Source organism: Capsicum annuum, chromosome 3 (assembly GCF_002878395.1).
Source record: "Capsicum annuum cultivar UCD-10X-F1 chromosome 3, UCD10Xv1.1, whole genome shotgun sequence".
NCBI classification, from domain to species: Eukaryota; Viridiplantae; Streptophyta; class Magnoliopsida; order Solanales; family Solanaceae; genus Capsicum; species Capsicum annuum.
The window spans coordinates 242,324,283-242,342,876 of record NC_061113.1 but is presented as its reverse complement, the minus strand read 5'-3'; the positions used below and the strand labels follow the sequence as shown (position 1 = coordinate 242,342,876).

General features: G+C 36.2%; 2 protein-coding genes and 1 long non-coding RNA gene across 8 annotated transcripts; all 3 read right to left on the bottom strand.

Moving 5' to 3' along the window:
* Nucleotides 1–553: 553 nt before the first annotated feature.
* LOC107864918 (CCR4-NOT transcription complex subunit 9-like) lies at nucleotides 554–10,167 on the bottom strand. 6 transcript variants are annotated; one of them, XM_047409634.1, is made up of 7 exons: nucleotides 6,085–10,167; nucleotides 5,680–5,750; nucleotides 4,591–4,680; nucleotides 4,091–4,133; nucleotides 1,913–2,019; nucleotides 1,606–1,701; nucleotides 554–1,522 (listed from the first exon to the last, which is right to left on the bottom strand). In XM_047409634.1, the coding sequence occupies exons 4-7, from the start codon at nucleotides 4,104–4,106 to the stop codon at nucleotides 1,289–1,291; spliced, it is 453 nt and encodes a 150-aa protein (XP_047265590.1). In that variant the 5' UTR covers nucleotides 4,107–4,133; nucleotides 4,591–4,680; nucleotides 5,680–5,750; nucleotides 6,085–10,167; the 3' UTR covers nucleotides 554–1,288. The 6 variants fall into 6 exon arrangements, 5 of the variants coding, with proteins under 5 accessions (XP_047265590.1, XP_047265591.1, XP_047265588.1 ...); XM_047409635.1 differs by having other exon boundaries at nucleotides 7,035–10,167; XM_047409632.1 differs by lacking the exon at nucleotides 6,085–10,167 and having other exon boundaries at nucleotides 554–830; nucleotides 1,332–1,522; nucleotides 5,680–6,078.
* Nucleotides 10,168–11,185: 1,018 nt separating this feature from the next.
* LOC107862723 (CCR4-NOT transcription complex subunit 9-like) lies at nucleotides 11,186–14,739 on the bottom strand. The gene is made up of 7 exons (XM_016708361.2): nucleotides 14,156–14,739; nucleotides 13,768–13,839; nucleotides 12,607–12,713; nucleotides 12,288–12,383; nucleotides 12,010–12,200; nucleotides 11,817–11,886; nucleotides 11,186–11,665 (listed from the first exon to the last, which is right to left on the bottom strand). The coding sequence occupies exons 3-7, from the start codon at nucleotides 12,610–12,612 to the stop codon at nucleotides 11,552–11,554; spliced, it is 477 nt and encodes a 158-aa protein (XP_016563847.1). The 5' UTR covers nucleotides 12,613–12,713; nucleotides 13,768–13,839; nucleotides 14,156–14,739; the 3' UTR covers nucleotides 11,186–11,551.
* Nucleotides 14,740–14,864: 125 nt separating this feature from the next.
* LOC124897135 lies at nucleotides 14,865–18,369 on the bottom strand. Its single transcript, XR_007053750.1, has 3 exons — nucleotides 18,305–18,369; nucleotides 16,282–16,331; nucleotides 14,865–16,179 (listed from the first exon to the last, which is right to left on the bottom strand). It is a non-coding gene; the product is annotated as an uncharacterized LOC124897135 (long non-coding RNA).
* Between the last annotated feature and the right edge of the window lie 225 nt (nucleotides 18,370–18,594).

The following is an 18,594-nucleotide window of genomic DNA, read 5'->3' as shown; positions in this document are numbered from 1 at the left end:
AGAGAACTACTATTCAAATTATATTATTAACTATCATGTAGTAAGTACTCCAGCGCAAATGGTTCAAAACCCGTTAGAGAGAGTGCTACCTCCAATAGTGGAACATTCCAACGTGAATCTTATTTTAGCCGGATCTCAATATGGGTACCGGACACCATTTGAAGACCACAAGAAAATGTTTGCCAATGGGTCCAACAATATAATCTTCATAACAATCCACATAATACACTAATATGAAGACAGAAGTGCATTCCTAAATATGCACCATAAATTCAACAGAAAAGAGTGGCAGCCCGGTGCACTAACGCTCCGGAGAAGGCCGAACCACATGGGTTTATTGTATGCAACCTTACCTTACATTTCTACAAGAGGTTGTTTTCCACTGCTTGAACACGTGACCTCCACATCACATGACAACTACTTTACTCGTTACTCTAGGGAAAGGCCGAACCACTAGGTTTTATTGTGCGCAGCCTTACCTTGCATTTCTGCAAGAAGCTGTTTCCACTGCTTGAACTCGTGACCTCCAGGTCACATGACAACTAATTTACTCTTTACTCCAAGGCTTCACTCCCTTAAATACAACAACAAAAGATCCTAATTTAAGTACAGAAATGCATTCCAAAGATGCACCTTAAATACTCCAACAAAAGATCCTAAGTACAGTACAGAAATGCACTAAAAATATGCACCTTAACTAATCCAACAAAAGATCCTAATTTAAGTCCTAGTTTTATGAATTCAGTTCACTAGAATCACAATCAAATCTTCCGATTCCCATCAACGTTGTGAAGCAATTGCTGCAGCCACTTCTTCGTCACTCGATCCTCCTGATAACATAACATAACGCGAAACCACCCATGGTCAGAAAGAAAACAAGGGTCTAATGCCAGAAAAGGACTGCTTCATGATCACTAACGGAGCAGCCCCCGGGTGTTAGGTTTGTGGGGGTGCGGGAGGGGGGGAGGGAAGGGGTTGAGCTACTTATATTGCAAAGTATTGCATACACTAAGACGACTGCTGAAGGTGGTAACTCTAAGAATATCAGGAAGAAGAATTCTCACTACATCAAATGCCCTGCCATAAGCCATGCACATAGCCTTTAGCCTCACAGAAATGAGAGAAACCCAAAGAGGATTGTGATATATCACACATACGAAAGCTGAAAGTATAATCCAGGCTGGTGATATACAGAAAACATATGTTGCTCGGACTCTCCAAAAATGTTGCCCCACCAGTGTCGGATCCTCCAAAAGTGCATTAATTTTTGAGGATCCGCACGCACCAATCAATATTTTTGAAGAGTCTGAGCAACATAGCAGAAAACTAACCTTGGATTATCAGACAAACGAAGATAGCACCTAATTATGTGTTTCAGCAGACTAGATGAAGGTTGTGCAGCAAGTGCGCCAACCATATTCCCTAAAACTCGGACTACCGCAAAAACCAATTCTGGTGTGGTACAGATGTACCTCAAACTTACATCATCTAGAAGGCATCTTCGCAGAATGAAAGTTGCAACCTGTCAGCATGAATTAATTAGATGCATAAATCTATTTAAGCCAAGGGAGGATTACCGGAAACTGGCATTGGGGAAACACTTACTGTTTTTGACAGTTCACTTCCTATCTGCATCGCGCGCAAGCACCGCTGAATTATCCGTGTTGGAAGAAGAATCTTGATAACTTGAGTGTCATCTGCCTGCGCAAAGAAAATCAAAAGAAACAAAGAACCTTAAAGCTTTAGATAACAATTGATTAAGTAGGTTGGAATACCATAAATAGCATCTTCAGCTCTTGAAATTATAACTGATCATGGGTTCCTTCTCATGCCATTCCCCGTAGATATGATCATGAATGAAATCTTTATACTAACAATGAAAGTAGAAATAGAAATACAGTAGACTTATTACCTTCACGAGAGCACCAATGACACCTAAGCTTGTAAGCCTCAAATACTCAAATGGTCTAGACTCGCTTGTTGTATCAAGAAAAGGGTAGAAATAGAAAGGAATTTTTGCTGCAAAGTAAAAAACTTTCAGAAGGATTTATTCTGGGAAAACCAAATATCACAACCATGACGGATCACAATTACAGTTATCATCACAAAAAAGTCTATCTAGATCTAGAGAACACATGATTATGAAGTCCATTTATTTGATTCTTTTTTTTTCAGATGTACTAAGTTTTTGAAGGTTACACATAGCATTTTACATGAATAATGCGGGGCTGGAGTAGTTATTTAAGACTACATGCTTGTGTTCTTTCACCGGCCAGCTCTTCAATGAACCTAAGGCCACAAACATGTAATCTTCATTTCTTCCTCTTTATGGACATCAGTGACTGCAAAGGATGGACGGTCTTAATTACTTGACAGTTGTGAATTCCAAGGAAAACAAAATCCTAGTACTATAATTTTCTTTTCTTCTATAAGTAATGGATAAGATAAATCCAAGATTGAAAAGGGTGATAGATAGGTTGGTTAACAAGAACCAAATGGGTTTCATAAAAGGGAGGCAAATTATGGATGCTGCACTTATTGCTAGCGTGTGTGTGTGGATTCTAGAATGAAAGGAGGAGATGAGCCTGGAGTCGTGTAAATTGGACAGTGAAAAGGCCTATGGCCATGTTAACTGGAAATTCCGGCTGAAAATACTCAGACAAATCTTATAGTAAAAAATGGATGGGATGGATTAGATCTTGCATCAATACTATCAGGTATTCTATTCTGGTGAATGGTGAACCAATTGGGTCTTTCCCATGTGGGAGGGGTCAGAAAGGGAAATCTTCTATCTCCATTACTTTTTGTTTTGTCTGTGGAAGTTTTTGATAGCATGATGAGAACAATTCTAAACAACTGGATTAGAGGCTTTCCGATAGGAGGTGCTATAGTGCAAACCAAGGAAATATATCATCTACTTTACGCAGATGATACAATTAATTTTTGTGAACCTATTGAGGAACAGATAAATTACATCAGATTGCTACTATTGTTTTTTGAAACCTTTGTTCCCAATCAAGAAGGTACTCAACATCCAGGGTTTCGGAGACATACTTGGTTGTAATGTGGATCATTTGCCTACAGTTCACTTGGGTATACCACTTCTTGGCTATAAACATACAGATGCAGTGATATGTGATAGCATAATAGAGAAGGCAGAGAAGAGATTGACAAGATGGAAGGCTCAATATTTGACATTAGGAGGAAAACTCACTCTTGGAAACAGCCTCTGGCAGAAATACAATACACCCTTGTGGTGAAACAGAAGAGACAAATAGTGACCTCTTTTGGTATTGTAAATTTACTGCACAGTTATGAGCTTTAATTCTTACCCTCACAGACACAAAATGGACCATGCCCGAGCATACTGCAGATCAGCTGAGTTGCTGGATTCGAAGAGGAGGGAGCAAGATCCATAGGAGATGGTGGAAAATCATCCCACACAGCATATGGTGGAACGTATGGAAAGAGAGAAATAGCAAAAGTTTTGAAGATAGGTCCAATTCCATTCATAAAGTTAACTGAAATTGTATTGTATCCTTTTATTATTGGTGTAAAAAGATAGAAATAGATGAATTAGAACCAGTAGATTTTTTAGGATCTCTATAAGTAGCTTCCTCCTACTTCCTGTTTTCTCCTTTTTGAAGGACTCAAGCATATCCTTAACGCTGAGAAATACAACATTACCAGTTTCAAAGAAAAAAGTAAAATCCAAGTATAATGTCTTCTTATGTAAATCAAATTCCAGTTCTCCACCAAAGATTTATCAAACGAATGCAGAGTGGCATTATTTTGATACTGTTTGGATCTTATTCTTTGAGTTGTGTTTGTAGGATTCTTTTTGACAAGTAGGAATTTTATCAAGTGAAAAGCACTACGCTAGTGCCTGTGGTATAAGATATGTAACTATGCGGCGTGCTGATATTTCTGTGTCCGAGCAAATTAACATAAACAACAATTTTCTAGCTATCCAACAATATTCTACCTAAAAGCAGTCAGCAAAGGCTTTTTTTGTGTATCAGAAAGACCAAGGTTATTGCCTTTACAAACAGATAAGAGAACTTTAACAAAAAAGGAAGAGAATCTTTACCATTGAGGAGCAACATTTTGGTGTCAGAATGAGATGTTACACACTGCAAAATAGAAAGAAATGAGAAACTATTTCAATAGGAAGGATAGAAGATTTGACCAGCAAAAAACCTAAATAACAGAAGCTTAGTGTGAACATAATTAAATCATAAAGCACTAATACTATGATAACAATAGATATTATTTGGATAACAATAGATATTATTTGGAAGTGATACTGACCATGCGCCAGTGAAGAAATTAAACTTAAAACTACTTCACTACTAACAGGCATTTTTTTCAAGGAAGAAAAAATTAAAAATTTGAGCACCACCTTGTTGATGCATATAACACAACCCCAAGCATATCTAATTTTCTACGCCTAATACTGAACATTTAATCATTATAAAGAAATCACATAACGACAATAACTCATTACTTTAAAGATCACAAAGAAGAATGAATAACAGAAACAGTATCAATAATCACTGAGAAAAAGTCAACAAGGAGAAGTTTATATACCTGAAGAAGTGCTAGTACGTTACAAACTCTATTTGGTTGTGCAGGAGTCAGGTTTGGCGGCAACAGAAAAAGATATATAGAAATTATCTCCTGTAAACATGCATATTAACATTTACAGACTTATCGAAATAGCTAGTAACTTCCACGCTATAAGTCTAAGAGATAAGAATCAAATAGTTGGACAGAAAATGTCTACAATAGAAGTTCAAGAAATACTAATAAATTAGTTGAGAAGCTCATCATGGTAGAAAGAGTTAATTTGAACTGAACCAATAATACTGGTTCTGCTAAAGCATACAACCACCTACATATAGTAGCTTCTTTTTACCATCTAAGTTTGGCCAAGGTACAAAAACAGTTAAATTAATATTACACTTAAATGGCAAAATAGTTTCTCCTCCTAGTAGTAATTTGTTGGGGTTCATGTATCCTTGAAGTGGATTTTTGGCTTCATCACCTGTTTCATCTACATCCAATAAATACAGAAAAGCACACAGGGATTCCATTTTGTGACTTTCCCTGTATATTTATTTCCAAATTTTACTCCAAATCATTTTATTCCCTTTTTTCCAGCCAATCATAAAGCAACCCAACATATACAATGAAAATGACATACGTCTAGCTTACATTATTAGACAAACAACCTTGCTATGAGCTGACTACAAATTACAACAAGGGTCACGCCTAGCCAATGTGGGACTAGATCCCACTCCCTCCACAGCCACAAATTTCACAATCCTCTTTTATCGTCCTAAGACTCTAAGAGATGTTTAAAAGAACTAGGAATCTACAAGATTTTTTCAATTTTAACCATTTGAATACATCTGTAACCACAATCAAAAGGTTCCTAGACAGCTTTGTTGTAAAGGTCATTCAATGCTTCCTTATATTCTTCACTTTCAATGGTGCAGTGTGAAGCATCTGTAATCACTGAAGAAATGCTGGGATTACAGTATCAAGTGGTACTTTAGCATTCATGTGCATATGGGAGATGAGATTAAAAGGATAAAGGGCAGCCAAGTGCAAGCATCAGAGAGATGACAGATGAGATTAACTCTAGAATTATTATTAAACATTTCTCAAAAATACCTGTAGGAGAACAACAGAAGTACCAAATGAGTTCCACAACAAGGCGGCTAAATCATGGAAAGTTCCCTCTTCTGGAAAAGTAAAACAAAGGCAGTAAGTTGTCAACGTCATTTTTCATCTTAATTTTCAGAGAAATCAAATAACAAGTCAATACTCTGAAGTGATAGTCATCAAGACCTAGAATCTGCGGAATCAAATTATTTAAAAATTATTCTTAAACTTGAGGCCTAAGAGTTAAGAGAAACCCTAACTCCTAAACTCTCAATTGAAAGGAAACTTCAACCGCAATCCGGAATCAAATTATTCAAAAATCATGCTCTATCATTTAACTGAGGTGAAATTAAAGTCTCAATCGACAATTTAAGCGAAACGTGAAAGTAAACCATTGAAATGATGAGAATAAACCTTAGAAAGTTCTAGAAGAGCGTTTTCACGATAAGTGGGGTAACAAAGATCAAGAACCAGCTGTTCGGCAACTTGCATTTGGCGATACATATCAGTTGGAGCTCCGACACAAGGAGACGACGATGATGCTCTGCTGCCGCCACCGCCGATGCCAATTGAAAGAGATTGAGTTAAGTTTTTTTACCATTTTTACCTCAATCGGATTCCTTCCTATCGCTCACTTTACTTTTTTCCCCCTTTTATAGTTTCTACACCCAAAGACTACAACCCGTCCTGCCTAGCAATCTCAAAATTAATAATTTAAGAAAAAAGAAAAAAATTATAATCCAACAAACATTAATGGTACTAGTTCTTGCGTCACCAACCAAAATGGCCAAAAAAAGGGTAACCACCCCCCAATTGTTCACTCCGTCACTGAGAAATGAAAATGGTCAAATTTGGGCAAAAAGAGTTTCATTCACATTGACATGTGCTAACTAATCTCGACCCTTTACTGAAAGTGTGAAGAAAATAAATGAAATCCAACTCAAACTTTCATCCGTTACCTATGGTTGTGTGCAACTTTGTCGTTTTTACTTCAACTCCTCACCCCAACAAAATTTGTTGTTTTCGACCCGCCGTCATAAACCCCCTATCCCACATAATTTGTTATTTTTTAATCTCCATCAAGACGAATACAAACCAAAAAACTCAATTGTTGCATATGGATTTCAAGCAAAATACTGTTAGACAATTAATCCCTACTACATAGACCGCAAGTGGTAAGTACTACCATTTATTTCTTAAACATAATTATTACATTTTGAATTTTAATTGTGGTTCAAGCCTTTTCAAGCATTTCATTACTACCTCCATTCGTTTCATATTAAGTGATGATCTAATACAAAAATAGACCCAGTGAATTCCCACAAGGTGGAGCCTGGTAAGGATAGAGTGTGCACAGAACTTACCTCTACCTCTTGAAGGAAGAGAGACTGTTCCTGAAGGACCCTCAGCTCAAGAGAAGCAAATCGACGTAGTAATTGAAAGGAAAAATGGCAGTGGCAACTAATATGAGAGCAATGTGGAGAATATATACAAAGAACCTGTAACATCTAACAAGGTGTGACCACTTAAATATAGTAAATATCAAATGATTACATAGACACAAAGCCAAAGAATACATGAGCAGGCTAATCCTACAATAAACATTAAGATATGGTGCTCTAGACAACCCATCAAAAGACTACAAACTCTACAAGAATAGACTAATGCTAAGACAACATAGGACTACCTACCAACCTTCGACCCTTATCCGCGAGTTCCATTCCCTCCTATCTAAGGTCATGTCTTGATAAGCTGAACATGTATCATATCCTGTCTAATCAACTCTTCCCAATATTTCCTCGACTTTCCTTGGCCTCTGCTATTGGAGAATAACACACAACACATTTCTAGAGGTAAAAAAATTTACCTCTAACAACTAACAAGCATACATAATGATTACTCAGACACCACACCGCTTGCAGCAAAGTCACTAATACATGGTAATTGCTTGCGTAAATTTAATGCAAAGTTTACTAGGATAACTAGCTTTGCATGAAAATGGGTTCGATGAGTAACAATTGAAGCCCCGTGTTTACTAGCACAGAGGTTGAAAATTATATACACTTACTGATAGCCAATAAGCCAGCGAGACTCAACTTTTTAATCCCGCATAATTATTTTCAAGTTATAATAGAAATCAAGAGAAATAAATATAGAGAATTCATATAACCAACCTAACTAGATGGGATTGAGGCATAGTTGCTTCATACATTGGTAATCTTAATCTAGAAAGGGAAAACAAAATAGAGTTTTTTATAAAATCCACAGCCAGCAGATACTTAAATAGTAAGAAAAAAACTGACCACCCCGAAAACATTCACATCAAAGACACAATCCAAATATACAGCACCCATTGTGGACTCCACAATGTCTGCAAGAACCTTTGGCGATTTTATTTGTCCTCCATAGAACTCATCTCTCCTCCTGTTGCACTGTTATCACGAATTACTTCACCTATGCAAAAATTCAAAATCTCCTCTATTACATGTCCACAAAGGAACTATGTAATCAGTTTGACGATCTTGTGCCAAGGAATGTGCAATGAGAGACTGTTACCAAAGGCAAATGAAGTGTTGTATGCAATGGCTAACTGGAATCTTCACTTTCCAAAACAAGTACAGCCTTTAAAGTTTGAAGACTTACAGTAGGAAGCAAAATGGGCATACATATTGGATAGGATGCAACGTGCCGTATTTCAGAACTAAACAAGCAAAATCAAAGGACTTTTTAGATTAATTCATTTCATAATTTTTGGAAACTTGCTTATATCAGCAATCCATATAGTAAACGGGAGAAGTTCTCCCAAGATCGTATTTTCTACTTAGATTATTTTTATAAATCTGTCTACTCTCTAACATGGAGGAGTCCTCCACAACTTAAAAGGTCAAACTGGAAATTGAGATTCATCTAGTTATATTTACATTTAAAGTGTAAAAAAAGAAGGGATGTGTACCCTTTCTTTTATGATATCACAAGGTAAATAGCCATTTCCCTTCCTTCATGTAATTAATATTTGAAGGGGAAATACACAAATTACACTCCTAAACTTATCCAGAAAAGTATTGTCAAGGGAGTATTTATGTATTTTCCTAATTTTCGAACATCAATACACAAGGCAGAGGTCAATATTTCATTACCAAAAAAAAAAAGGGACAGAGGTATTCTGACCAATGCCATCATTAGGTGGATTTGCCAAATCCTAGAAAAGTTCCCTCTTCTGGAAAAGGAAACCAAAGGCAATAAGTCGTCAACGTCTTTTTTCATCTTAATTTTCTGTGAATCCAATAACAATTCAACTCTCTCAAGTGATACTCATCAAAACCTAGTATTTGCAGTCTTCTACTTTATCCCTAACACGTAAGATAAATCTTAAGTCCTGCATTGTTAATTATACAGAAACTTCATCGCAATCCAGAATTGAATTATACAAACTCATGCCCGAGGAGTCCATACTCCATCAAAATAAGAAAACAAAACACCAGTAAAAAACAAAACGAAACATTTATGTAAACCGCTGAAGTGAAAAATATAAACCTTCAAAAGTTCTAGAAGAGTGTTTTCATGAAGATTAGGATTGCTTAGATCAAACACAAACTGTCCAACAGATTGCATTTTGCGATCCTTACGCTGCTCCTACTCCTAGTCCAATGCAACCGAAGCCCCCGCAGCTGATACCAACTCAAAAAGATTAATGTAAGTTTGTCATTATTAAGTCCTTAACAATGATAAACTTACCTCAATCTCTATCAGTCGACATCAATGCGGACGTTTTGATGCCGTCAGAAGAGGAGCAGCGTCCCGACTCCAAGTCCAATGCAACCGCAGCCTCTGCAGTTGAGAGATTAATGTAAGTTTGTCATTATTAAGTCCTTAATAATGACAAACTTATCTCAATCTCTCTCGGTCGACATCGGTTAAACAGCTTGTGCTTGACCTTAATAACCCTGATCTTCGTGAAAACGCTATTGTAGAACTTTCTTACTCCAAAACCTATCATCATCGAACAATTCCCCGGGGAAACTGAGTTGTATCATAAAGTAAACCGTTGGAAGCGAGAAGAATACACCTTCAAAAGTTCTAGAAGAGAGTTTTCATAAAGATTAGGGTTGCTTAGATCAAACACAACTTGTTCAGCCAATTGCATTATAAGCTGGAGACGAACAAGACGGTGCTCCTACACCTACTCCGATGGAACCGAAGCCTCTGCAGCTGATTTATAGAGATTGAGGTAAGTTTGTCATTATTAAAGCCTTAATAATGACAAACTTACCTCAATCTCTATAAATGGGCATCAGCTGCAGAGGCTTCGACAGGGAATTTAAGAAAATAAAAGAACTTGAATCGTTTAGGTATGTACTAAAATATCCTTTAATTTTGTGATCTTAAACATGTCATGTTGAATATTGTAGCTTTAAATTAAAAGTTATGTACTAAAATATCCTTTAATCTTATGGCCTTAAACATGTCACGTGATAAATTGGAATTGAAGTATTGTCAAAAACGAAAAAGAATCATTCTTTTTGAAATGGATAAAAAGAAAAAGTACGTCATTTTCTTTAAATGGAGGGGGTAATTTTTTTATGTTAAAAAAATGGTGATTGAGCCAACAATTTCTTCTTCTTTTTTTTTTTTTTTTCATTTTTCATTTGGGGCATAGTACTTGTATTATGGCGGAACTAAATTCATTTTTTTAATTTCTAAGGGCTTTAACATGAAACATATGATTAAGATCATCACACCAATAGATTCATTCTTCCATTCGGTACAAACAAACTCTTATTTCAAAAAAGAAAAATTATTAAATATCACTAATATTGCTCAAATTAAATCATGTCCAGCTATGAAAGATTTCGATTCATGTAAAATAACAATAGTATCAAAGATTATAGACTGCTCAAATCAAATCATGCCAAGTTATTGTAGAACTTTCTTACTCCGAAACCTGTCATCGTCGAGTAATTGTATTGTGGAAGAGCTGAGTTGTGTCAGAAATCAGCTGTATGAGAAAGTAAACCGTTGGAAGAGAGAAGAATACTTCTATTATGGCAGAATTAAATTATTATTTTTAATTTCGAAGAGCTTTAACATAAAATATGTGATTAAAATCGAACAAATTCAAATCATCACACCAACAAATACGTTGTTCCATTCGATACATACAAACTCTTATTGCAAAAAATATATATTTAATACCACTAATGTTGCTCTCGATGCATATAAAATAACAATAGTATCAAAGATTATAGATTGTTCAAATCAAATCATGCCAAGTTATACAAAATTTGAATGATGTTAATAAAAATATATACTTTTATCAAGAATGGGACAAAAACAATGCATGGAGAAAAATACAAGCTTATATAGAAAGGTGTCCATCCTTTCACCCGTACAGTAATCACTAACTTTGCCCATCAAAATTTTTAAATTATGATCTTTTCATGATTTTCTTTCTTTTACCTTAAAGAACATGGATTACTCACTCTAGATAAATTTATCAAATCAAAATTTAGATAAATAGCATAAAATCACCAAGTACTTCTTGATAAACACAAAATCTTATGATTTATCACTAAATCACGTCCTTAAACACTAGAAGGGCTCTCCTTCTCTATTAATAACAACAGGTCGTTTGACCCACGGGATTAAGTTGACTCCCCACGCGAATCTAGATTTAATAGGCCCCAACAACAATTCACATAATGCTCTGCATAAATAAACATATGAGCACAGTAGTAGCACATTCCAAACAGACCTTAAGTACTCCAACACAAACAAACTCCTATGAGTACAGAAATGCGTAACATACACATTAAATAAACACCAACAATACCCACCTCCCATGAGTACAGTATGCACTCCAAATACTCCAAAAGTTCCTAACTTATATCCTAGTTGAATGAATTGGGTTCACCGATTCTCCAGCCTGTACAACAACCTGATTCCCATTGACTTTTTGAAGCAATTCCTTCAGCCACATCCTCGTCACTGGATCCTCCTGATAACACGAGAAAACAACTCATGGTCAGCAAAAGTAAGTGTGGGGCCAGAAAATGAATGCTTCCTGATCACTAACGGAGAAGCACAGGAGGGTGGAGGAGGGGGTGGGGGGTGGGGGGGTGCTACTTATATTGCCAAGTATTACGTACACAAAGACAACTGTTGAAGGTGGTATCTCTAAGTATATGGGGAAGACAAGTTCCCAGTTCATCACATGCCCTGCCATAAGCCATGCACATCATCTTTAGCCTTACAGAAATAGAAAGCCCAAAGAGGATTGTAATACATCGTGCATAAGCATGCTGAAAGGAAAACCAGGATGGTGATAAACAGAAAACTAACCTTTGATTATCTGACAGACGAAGATAGCACCTTATTATGTATTTCAGCAATCTAGCTGAAGGTTGTTCAACAAGTTCACCAACCATATTCCCTAATGCTTGGGCTACATAAAAAAACTTTACCCCTCTGGTACATATGTAATCCAAACCAGCATCATCTAGAAGGATTTTTTGCAGAATGAAAGTTGTAACCTGTCAGCATGAACAAATTAAATGCATGAAAATTTATGTAAGTCAAGGGCGGATGTAACTGGAAACTGGCTTTGGGGAAGCACTAACTGTTTTGGATAGTTCACATCCAATGTCCATTGAGCGCAAGCAACTCGGAATTATCTCTGGTGAAAGAAGAGCACGGATAACTTCAGTGTCATCTGCCTGCGGAGAGAAAATCAAAAGAAACAAAGTGGCTTCAGAAAAACAATTTACTATGGTAGGTTAAGAATGCCAAAAATAGCTATCTTTAGCTCCTGAAACTAAAACTAACCAAGGTTTTCATTTCATACTTGGTCATTCCCAGTAGATATGATCATGAATGCAGTCTTTATATGAACGATGATAGTAGAAAAAGAGACTCATGAAATTACAGTAGACTTATTACCTTCATGAGGGCGCCAATGACACCTAAGCTAGCAAGCCTCAAATATTCAAAAGGTCTGGACTTGCTTGTTGTAACAAGAAAAGGGTACAGATAAGAAGGAATACTTGCTGCAAAGAAGAAAGTTGTCAGAAGGATTTATTCAAGGGAAACCAAATATCACAAGTAATCGATAAGATAAATCCAAGTATAATGTCTTCATATGTAAATCAAATTCCAATTATCCTCCAAAGATTTATCAAACGAATGCAAACTGACATTAACTTGATACTAATTGGATCATAATCTTTGACTTGTGACTGCAGAATTCATTTTGACAAGTAAATAAGAGTTTTATTAAGTGAAATTCACCGAGCAAAGTGCCTGCGGAATAAGAGATGTAACTATGTGGAGTGCTGAGATTTTTGTGTCCATGTAATTTCTATGGAAAAGAAGCAAATCAAATTTAAAAAACATTAAACTGAGATTAAATTTAAAAAATAGAATAGTTTCTCCTCCTAGTGGTGATTATTCTTTTTTCATTTTTGGATTACTGTCTCCTCGAATTGGGATTTTGGCTCCATCATCTATTCCATCTACATCTACAACCAACAAATATGGAAAAGCACATCGGGATTCCATTTTGAGACTTTCTCTGTATATTTATTTCCAAATTTTGTTCCAAATCATTTTATTCCATTTATGTTATAAAGCAACCCAACATATACAATGAAAATGACATACATTGTCTAGTTTCCATTATTAAACAATCAACCTTGCTATGAGCCGACTACAAATTACAACAAGGACGCACCCCATGGACAAATGTGGGACTAGCCAAAGCCAGAAATTCCACATAACTCTTTTATCATCCTAAGACTCTACAAATGTTTTTTTAAAAGAACTAGAACTGTAATTCCAATCAAAAGATCATTAAGATGTTTCCTAGACATCTTTGTTATGAAGGTCATTCAATGCTTCCTCATATTCTTCACTTTCAATGGTGCAGTGTGAAGCATCTGTAATCACTGAAGAAATGCTGGAATTACAGTGTCGAGTGGTACTTGAGCATTCGTGTGCATATAGGAGATGAGATTAAAAGGATAAAGGGCAGCCAAGTGCAAGCATCAGTGAGATGACATATGAGATAAACTCTAGAATTATATGAAACATTTCTCAAAGTACCTGTAGGAGTACAACGGAAGTACCAAATGAGTTACACAACAAGGGGGACAAATCATGGAAAAGTTCCCTCTTCTGGAAAAGGAAAACAAAGGCAGTAAGTCGTCAGTGTCATTTTTCATCTTAATTTTCAGCAAAATCCAATAACAATTCTCATCAAAACCTAGAATCTGTGGAATCAAATTATTCAAAAATTATTCTTAAACTTGAGGCCTAAGAGGTAAGAGAAACCCTAACTCCTAAACTCTCAATTAAAAAGAAGCTTCAACCGCAATCCAGAATCAAATTATTCAAAAAACATGCTCTATCATTTAACTGAAGTGAAATTAAAGTCTCAATCAACAGTTTAAGCGAAACATGAAAGTAAACCATTGAAATGAGAAGAATAAACCTTAGAAAGTTCAAGAAGAGCATGTTCATGACGAACGGGGTACCGAAGATTGAGAACGAGCTGTTCAACAACTTGCATTTGGCGATCCATATTAAACACTGCTCCACCACCATGAGACGACGATGACGCTCCTCCGCCTCCGCCGCTGCCGCCAACTGAGAGAGATTGAGGTAAGTTTTTTTCCATTTTTACCTTAATCGTATGCCTTCCTATCGCTCACTTTACTTTCTTTTCCTCCTTTTATATTTTGTATCCCCAAAGACTACAACCCACCGCTCAAAATTAATTATTTCATAAAAAGAAAAAAAATTCTAATCTAACAAACATAAATGGCACTTGTCCTTATATCACCAACCCGAAACGGCCAAAGACCCATAACCACCCAATTGTTCACTCCGTTACTGAGAAAGGAAAATGGTCAAATTTGGGCAAAAAGAGTTTCATTCACATTGACATGTGTCAACCAATCTCAACCCTTCACTGAAAGTGTGAAGGAAAAAAAACAAAATCCAACTAAATTTTCATCTGTTACCTCTAGTTGTGTGCAACTTCGTCGTTTTTACTTCAACCTCCCACCCCTACAAAATTTGTTGTTTTTGATCCACCCTCATGACCCCCCACCCCACCCTAACCCCACATAATTTGTTATTGTTTAATCTTCATCAAGAAGTTTTCAAGCAAAATACTATTAGACAATTAATCCCTACTACATAGACCGGAAGTGCTAAGTACTACTACCATTTATTTCCTAAACATACTTGTTGCATTTTGAATTTTAACTGTGGTTCAAGCATTTCATTACTAGCTCCGTTTCGTTCGTTTCATATTAAGTAGTGATTTAATACAACATACCCAGTGAATTCCCTCAAAGTGGGGTCTGGGGAGGATAGTGTGTGCGTAGAACTTACCTCTACCTCTTGAAAGTAGAGAGACAGTTTTCGAAAGACCCTCGACTCAAGAGAAGCAAATCGAAGTACTAATTGAAAGGAAAAATGGCAGTGAAGAAAAACATGACAACTAATATGAGAGCAATGTGGAGAATATATACAAAGAATTTATAACATCTAATAAGGTGCGACCACTTAAATATAGTAAATAACAAATGATCACATGGACCAAAATCCAAAGACTACATGAGTAGCTAATCATACGATAGACATCAGACATGGCGCTCTAGACTATCACTAAGCTAAAGACTACAAACTCTACAAGAATAGACTAATACTAAGACAACATACACTAACTACCAACCTTCAATCCTTATATGCGACCTCCATATCCTCCTATCTAAAGTCATGTCTCGATAAGCTGAAGATGAGTCAAATCCTATCTAATCACCTCTTCCCAATACTTCCTCGGCCTACATCTGCCTCTCCTCGCCCCAGTACATCCAACTGCGATTGGTGAATAACACACAACACGTTTCTAGAGGAAAGAAGTTTTACCTCCGAAAATTAAAAAGCATACATAATGACTACTCAGATACCACTTTGCTTGCAGCAAAAGTCACTAAAACATGAAACAGGTGTATGGCTTGAGACAATTTGATGAAAGGTTTGCTAGGATAACTAGCTTTGCATGAAAATGGGTTCGATAAATAACAATTAAAGCCCCTTGTATGCTAGCACTAAGGCTGTAAATTATATACACTTACTAATAGCCAATAAGCCGGCGAAACTCAACTCTTTAATTCTGCATAATTATTTTCAAGTTATAATAGAAATCTAGAGAAATAAGTAAGAGAATTCATATACCCAACCTAACTTTTGGGATTGAGTTGTAGTTGATTAATACACTAGTAATCTCAATCCAGAACGGAAAACAAAATTGAGTTCTTATAAGATCCATGGCCAACACATACTTAAATAGTAAGAAAGAAACTGACCACCCAGAAAGCATTCACATCAAAAGCGCAATCCAAATATACAGACCCATTACCAACCCCATAATGTCTGCAAGAACCTTTGGCGCTTTCATCAGTCCACCATCCCCTCCTGTTGCACTGTTGTCACGAATTCCTTCACCTACACACAAATTCAAAGTCTCCTCTATCATAATTTCTCTAAAAAACTATTGTAATCTGTTGACGATCTTGTGCTAGGAAATACGCGATGACAAACTGTTACCTAAGGCAAATGAAGTGTCATATGCAATGGCTAACTGGAATCTTCACTATCTGAAACAAACACGACCTTAAAACTTTGAAGACTTACAGAATGAAGCAAAAGGGGCATACATATAGGATAAGATGCAATTGTCGGATTTCAGAACTAGACAAGCCAAACCAAAGAACTTTTTAGATTAATTCATTTCGTAATTTTTCGAAACTTGCTTATATGATCAATCCATATAATAATTGGGAGTTCTCCCAAGTTCATATTTTCTATTTTGTTTACTGTTATAAAGGAAGTTACTCTTTAACATGGAGGAGCCCTCCACATTCCACAACTTAGATTGCCAAATTGTACTTTGAGCATTCATCTAGATATAAATACACATTTTTAAAGACCTTAAAGTGTAAAAAGGGAAGGCATGTCTACCTTCTTTTATGTTATCAATAAGGTAAATTTTCATCCCCCTGACTTCATGTATAATACACAAATTACCCCCTTAAACTTATCCGGAAAAGCCTATTAAACGCTTTAACTTTACGGACAATCCTTTACACCCTATTCTCAAGGGATTATTTATGCATTTTCCCAATTTCTGAACATTAATACACGAGGCACAGGTCAATATCTGACCAGTGCCATCAATAGGTGAATTTTCCTTTTTCTTTAAATGTTTGCTTCTATACACTCTCTATTCGACGCTTAATAAACACCTCTTTTCTTGATAGATACACCCTCCACCCCACCCCCACCCCCACCCCCACCCCACCCCACCCCTTGGTCCCAGAATACTTGCCACTATTCACTTCCAAGAGTTAAACTATATGAACTTTGATCACATTTTAAGATATATCTGTTCACCATATTAATATAAAAGATTTGCAACTTATAGTACTTTTTATAGCATTTGAATATTTAATTAATATCAAAATATTGCAAAAAACTAAAAATTGCTACACCAAGAGCGTTGTCGGTCCTTTTCCTCATTACTTAGAAAAAGTGAGTCACTGGTCAGGTACAAGATACTACCATGCCGGTGAACGCGGCCGCTGGTATATTCTAGAAGATGAACTAGCGCAGGAAGAGTGAGTAAGAGCTTCTTCTAGAAGTTTCGTATTCTTAAATTGATATTTCAATAGCTCTTCCATTTGCCTTTATTGATGTAGCAGTTTGAGAAATACACTACTAACAACCCTTGAATCATGGAGAAGATCAAGGAATGAACAAAACTACACTCACACTTTTTAACAGTCCGAGCAACTTGGTTAATTTCTCCGCACTGACATCAAACGAGTAAGAGCTTTTTCTAGAAGCTTCGTATACTTAAATTGATATTTTAATACCTTTTCTATTGCCTTTATTGATGTCGCAGTTCGAGAAATACACTATTAACGCCCTCGAATCAAAAAGAAGATCAAGGAACGAACAAAATTATACTCACAATTTTGAAGCATCCGAGCAAGTTAGTTAATTTTCTGCACTGACATCAAACGAGTAAGAGCTTTGTATTCTTAAATTGATAGTACTTTAATAGCTCCCTAATCATGGAGAAGATGAAGGAACGAACAAAATTATACTCACAATTTTGAAGAGCCCAAACAACTTAGCTAATTTTTTCACACTGACATTATAGAAGCTTCGAGTAGTTAAATTGATACTTCAAATAGCTCTTCTATTGTCACGTCCCAAAATAATCCCTAGGCATGACTGGCTCCCAATAACACCACTTGCCGGGAGAACTAATTTTCTATACATTCACAATATCTACAAACACTGAGATAAAGACATGTGCAACTTCAAGTGCGTGAAATAATTATTAAACACAAAGTATTCATCCACCCGGTTACCGTAATACGATTTATGAAAACAACAATACTTAAATAATAACTCTCTAGCCTCAAATCCCATACCAAAATCATGGAGCATCTAAACAGAGTTATTTGAGTTCAACTTTTGGGCATGCAAACCCAACATAAGAATTATAATCTAAAATAACTAAAGTTGGATGACTGCCTCCACGAACAATGCGAAGGCTTACCTTCGCAACATAATCCACACGTAAAGACTGTCAGCCACAAGTCTCTCTCTCCGCAACCGTATCTGCAAGCATGCAAGGAAGGAGTGAGCTATATAAATATAACCCAGTAAGGTCCTCGACCCGCTACTTTAATACTCCTAGAACAAGTGTTAAAAATATAAGGCACAACAAAATACACAAATAATATGTACATAATGTATCTCAATAAAATCCAAAAGGAAGTTCAAAAATGTTACTCTATATCTCCACTCAATCCCCTCTCACGACTTGTCATAAACGGCAGTGAAGGT

What these genes read in the sequence shown, in the direction of transcription:
- LOC107862723 (XM_016708361.2), bottom strand. An exon ending in GATGTGAACTATCCAAAACA is followed by an intron (nt 12,201 to 12,287) that starts GTTAGTGCTTCC and finishes TCATGCTGACAG; the next exon opens with GTTACAACTTTCATTCTGCA. An exon ending in CGTCTGTCAGATAATCAAAG is followed by an intron (nt 11,887 to 12,009) that starts GTTAGTTTTCTG and finishes GGCTTATGGCAG; the next exon opens with GGCATGTGATGAACTGGGAA.
- LOC107864918 (XM_047409631.1), bottom strand. Translation starts at nt 5,790, where the DNA reads ATGACGTTGACAACTTACTGCCTTTGTTTTACTTTTCCAGAAGAGGGA. An exon ending in TCATTGGTGCTCTCGTGAAG is followed by an intron (nt 1,702 to 1,912) that starts GTAATAAGTCTA and finishes TTCTTTGCGCAG; the next exon opens with GCAGATGACACTCAAGTTAT. An exon ending in GAAGTGAACTGTCAAAAACA is followed by an intron (nt 1,523 to 1,605) that starts GTAAGTGTTTCC and finishes TCATGCTGACAG; the next exon opens with GTTGCAACTTTCATTCTGCG.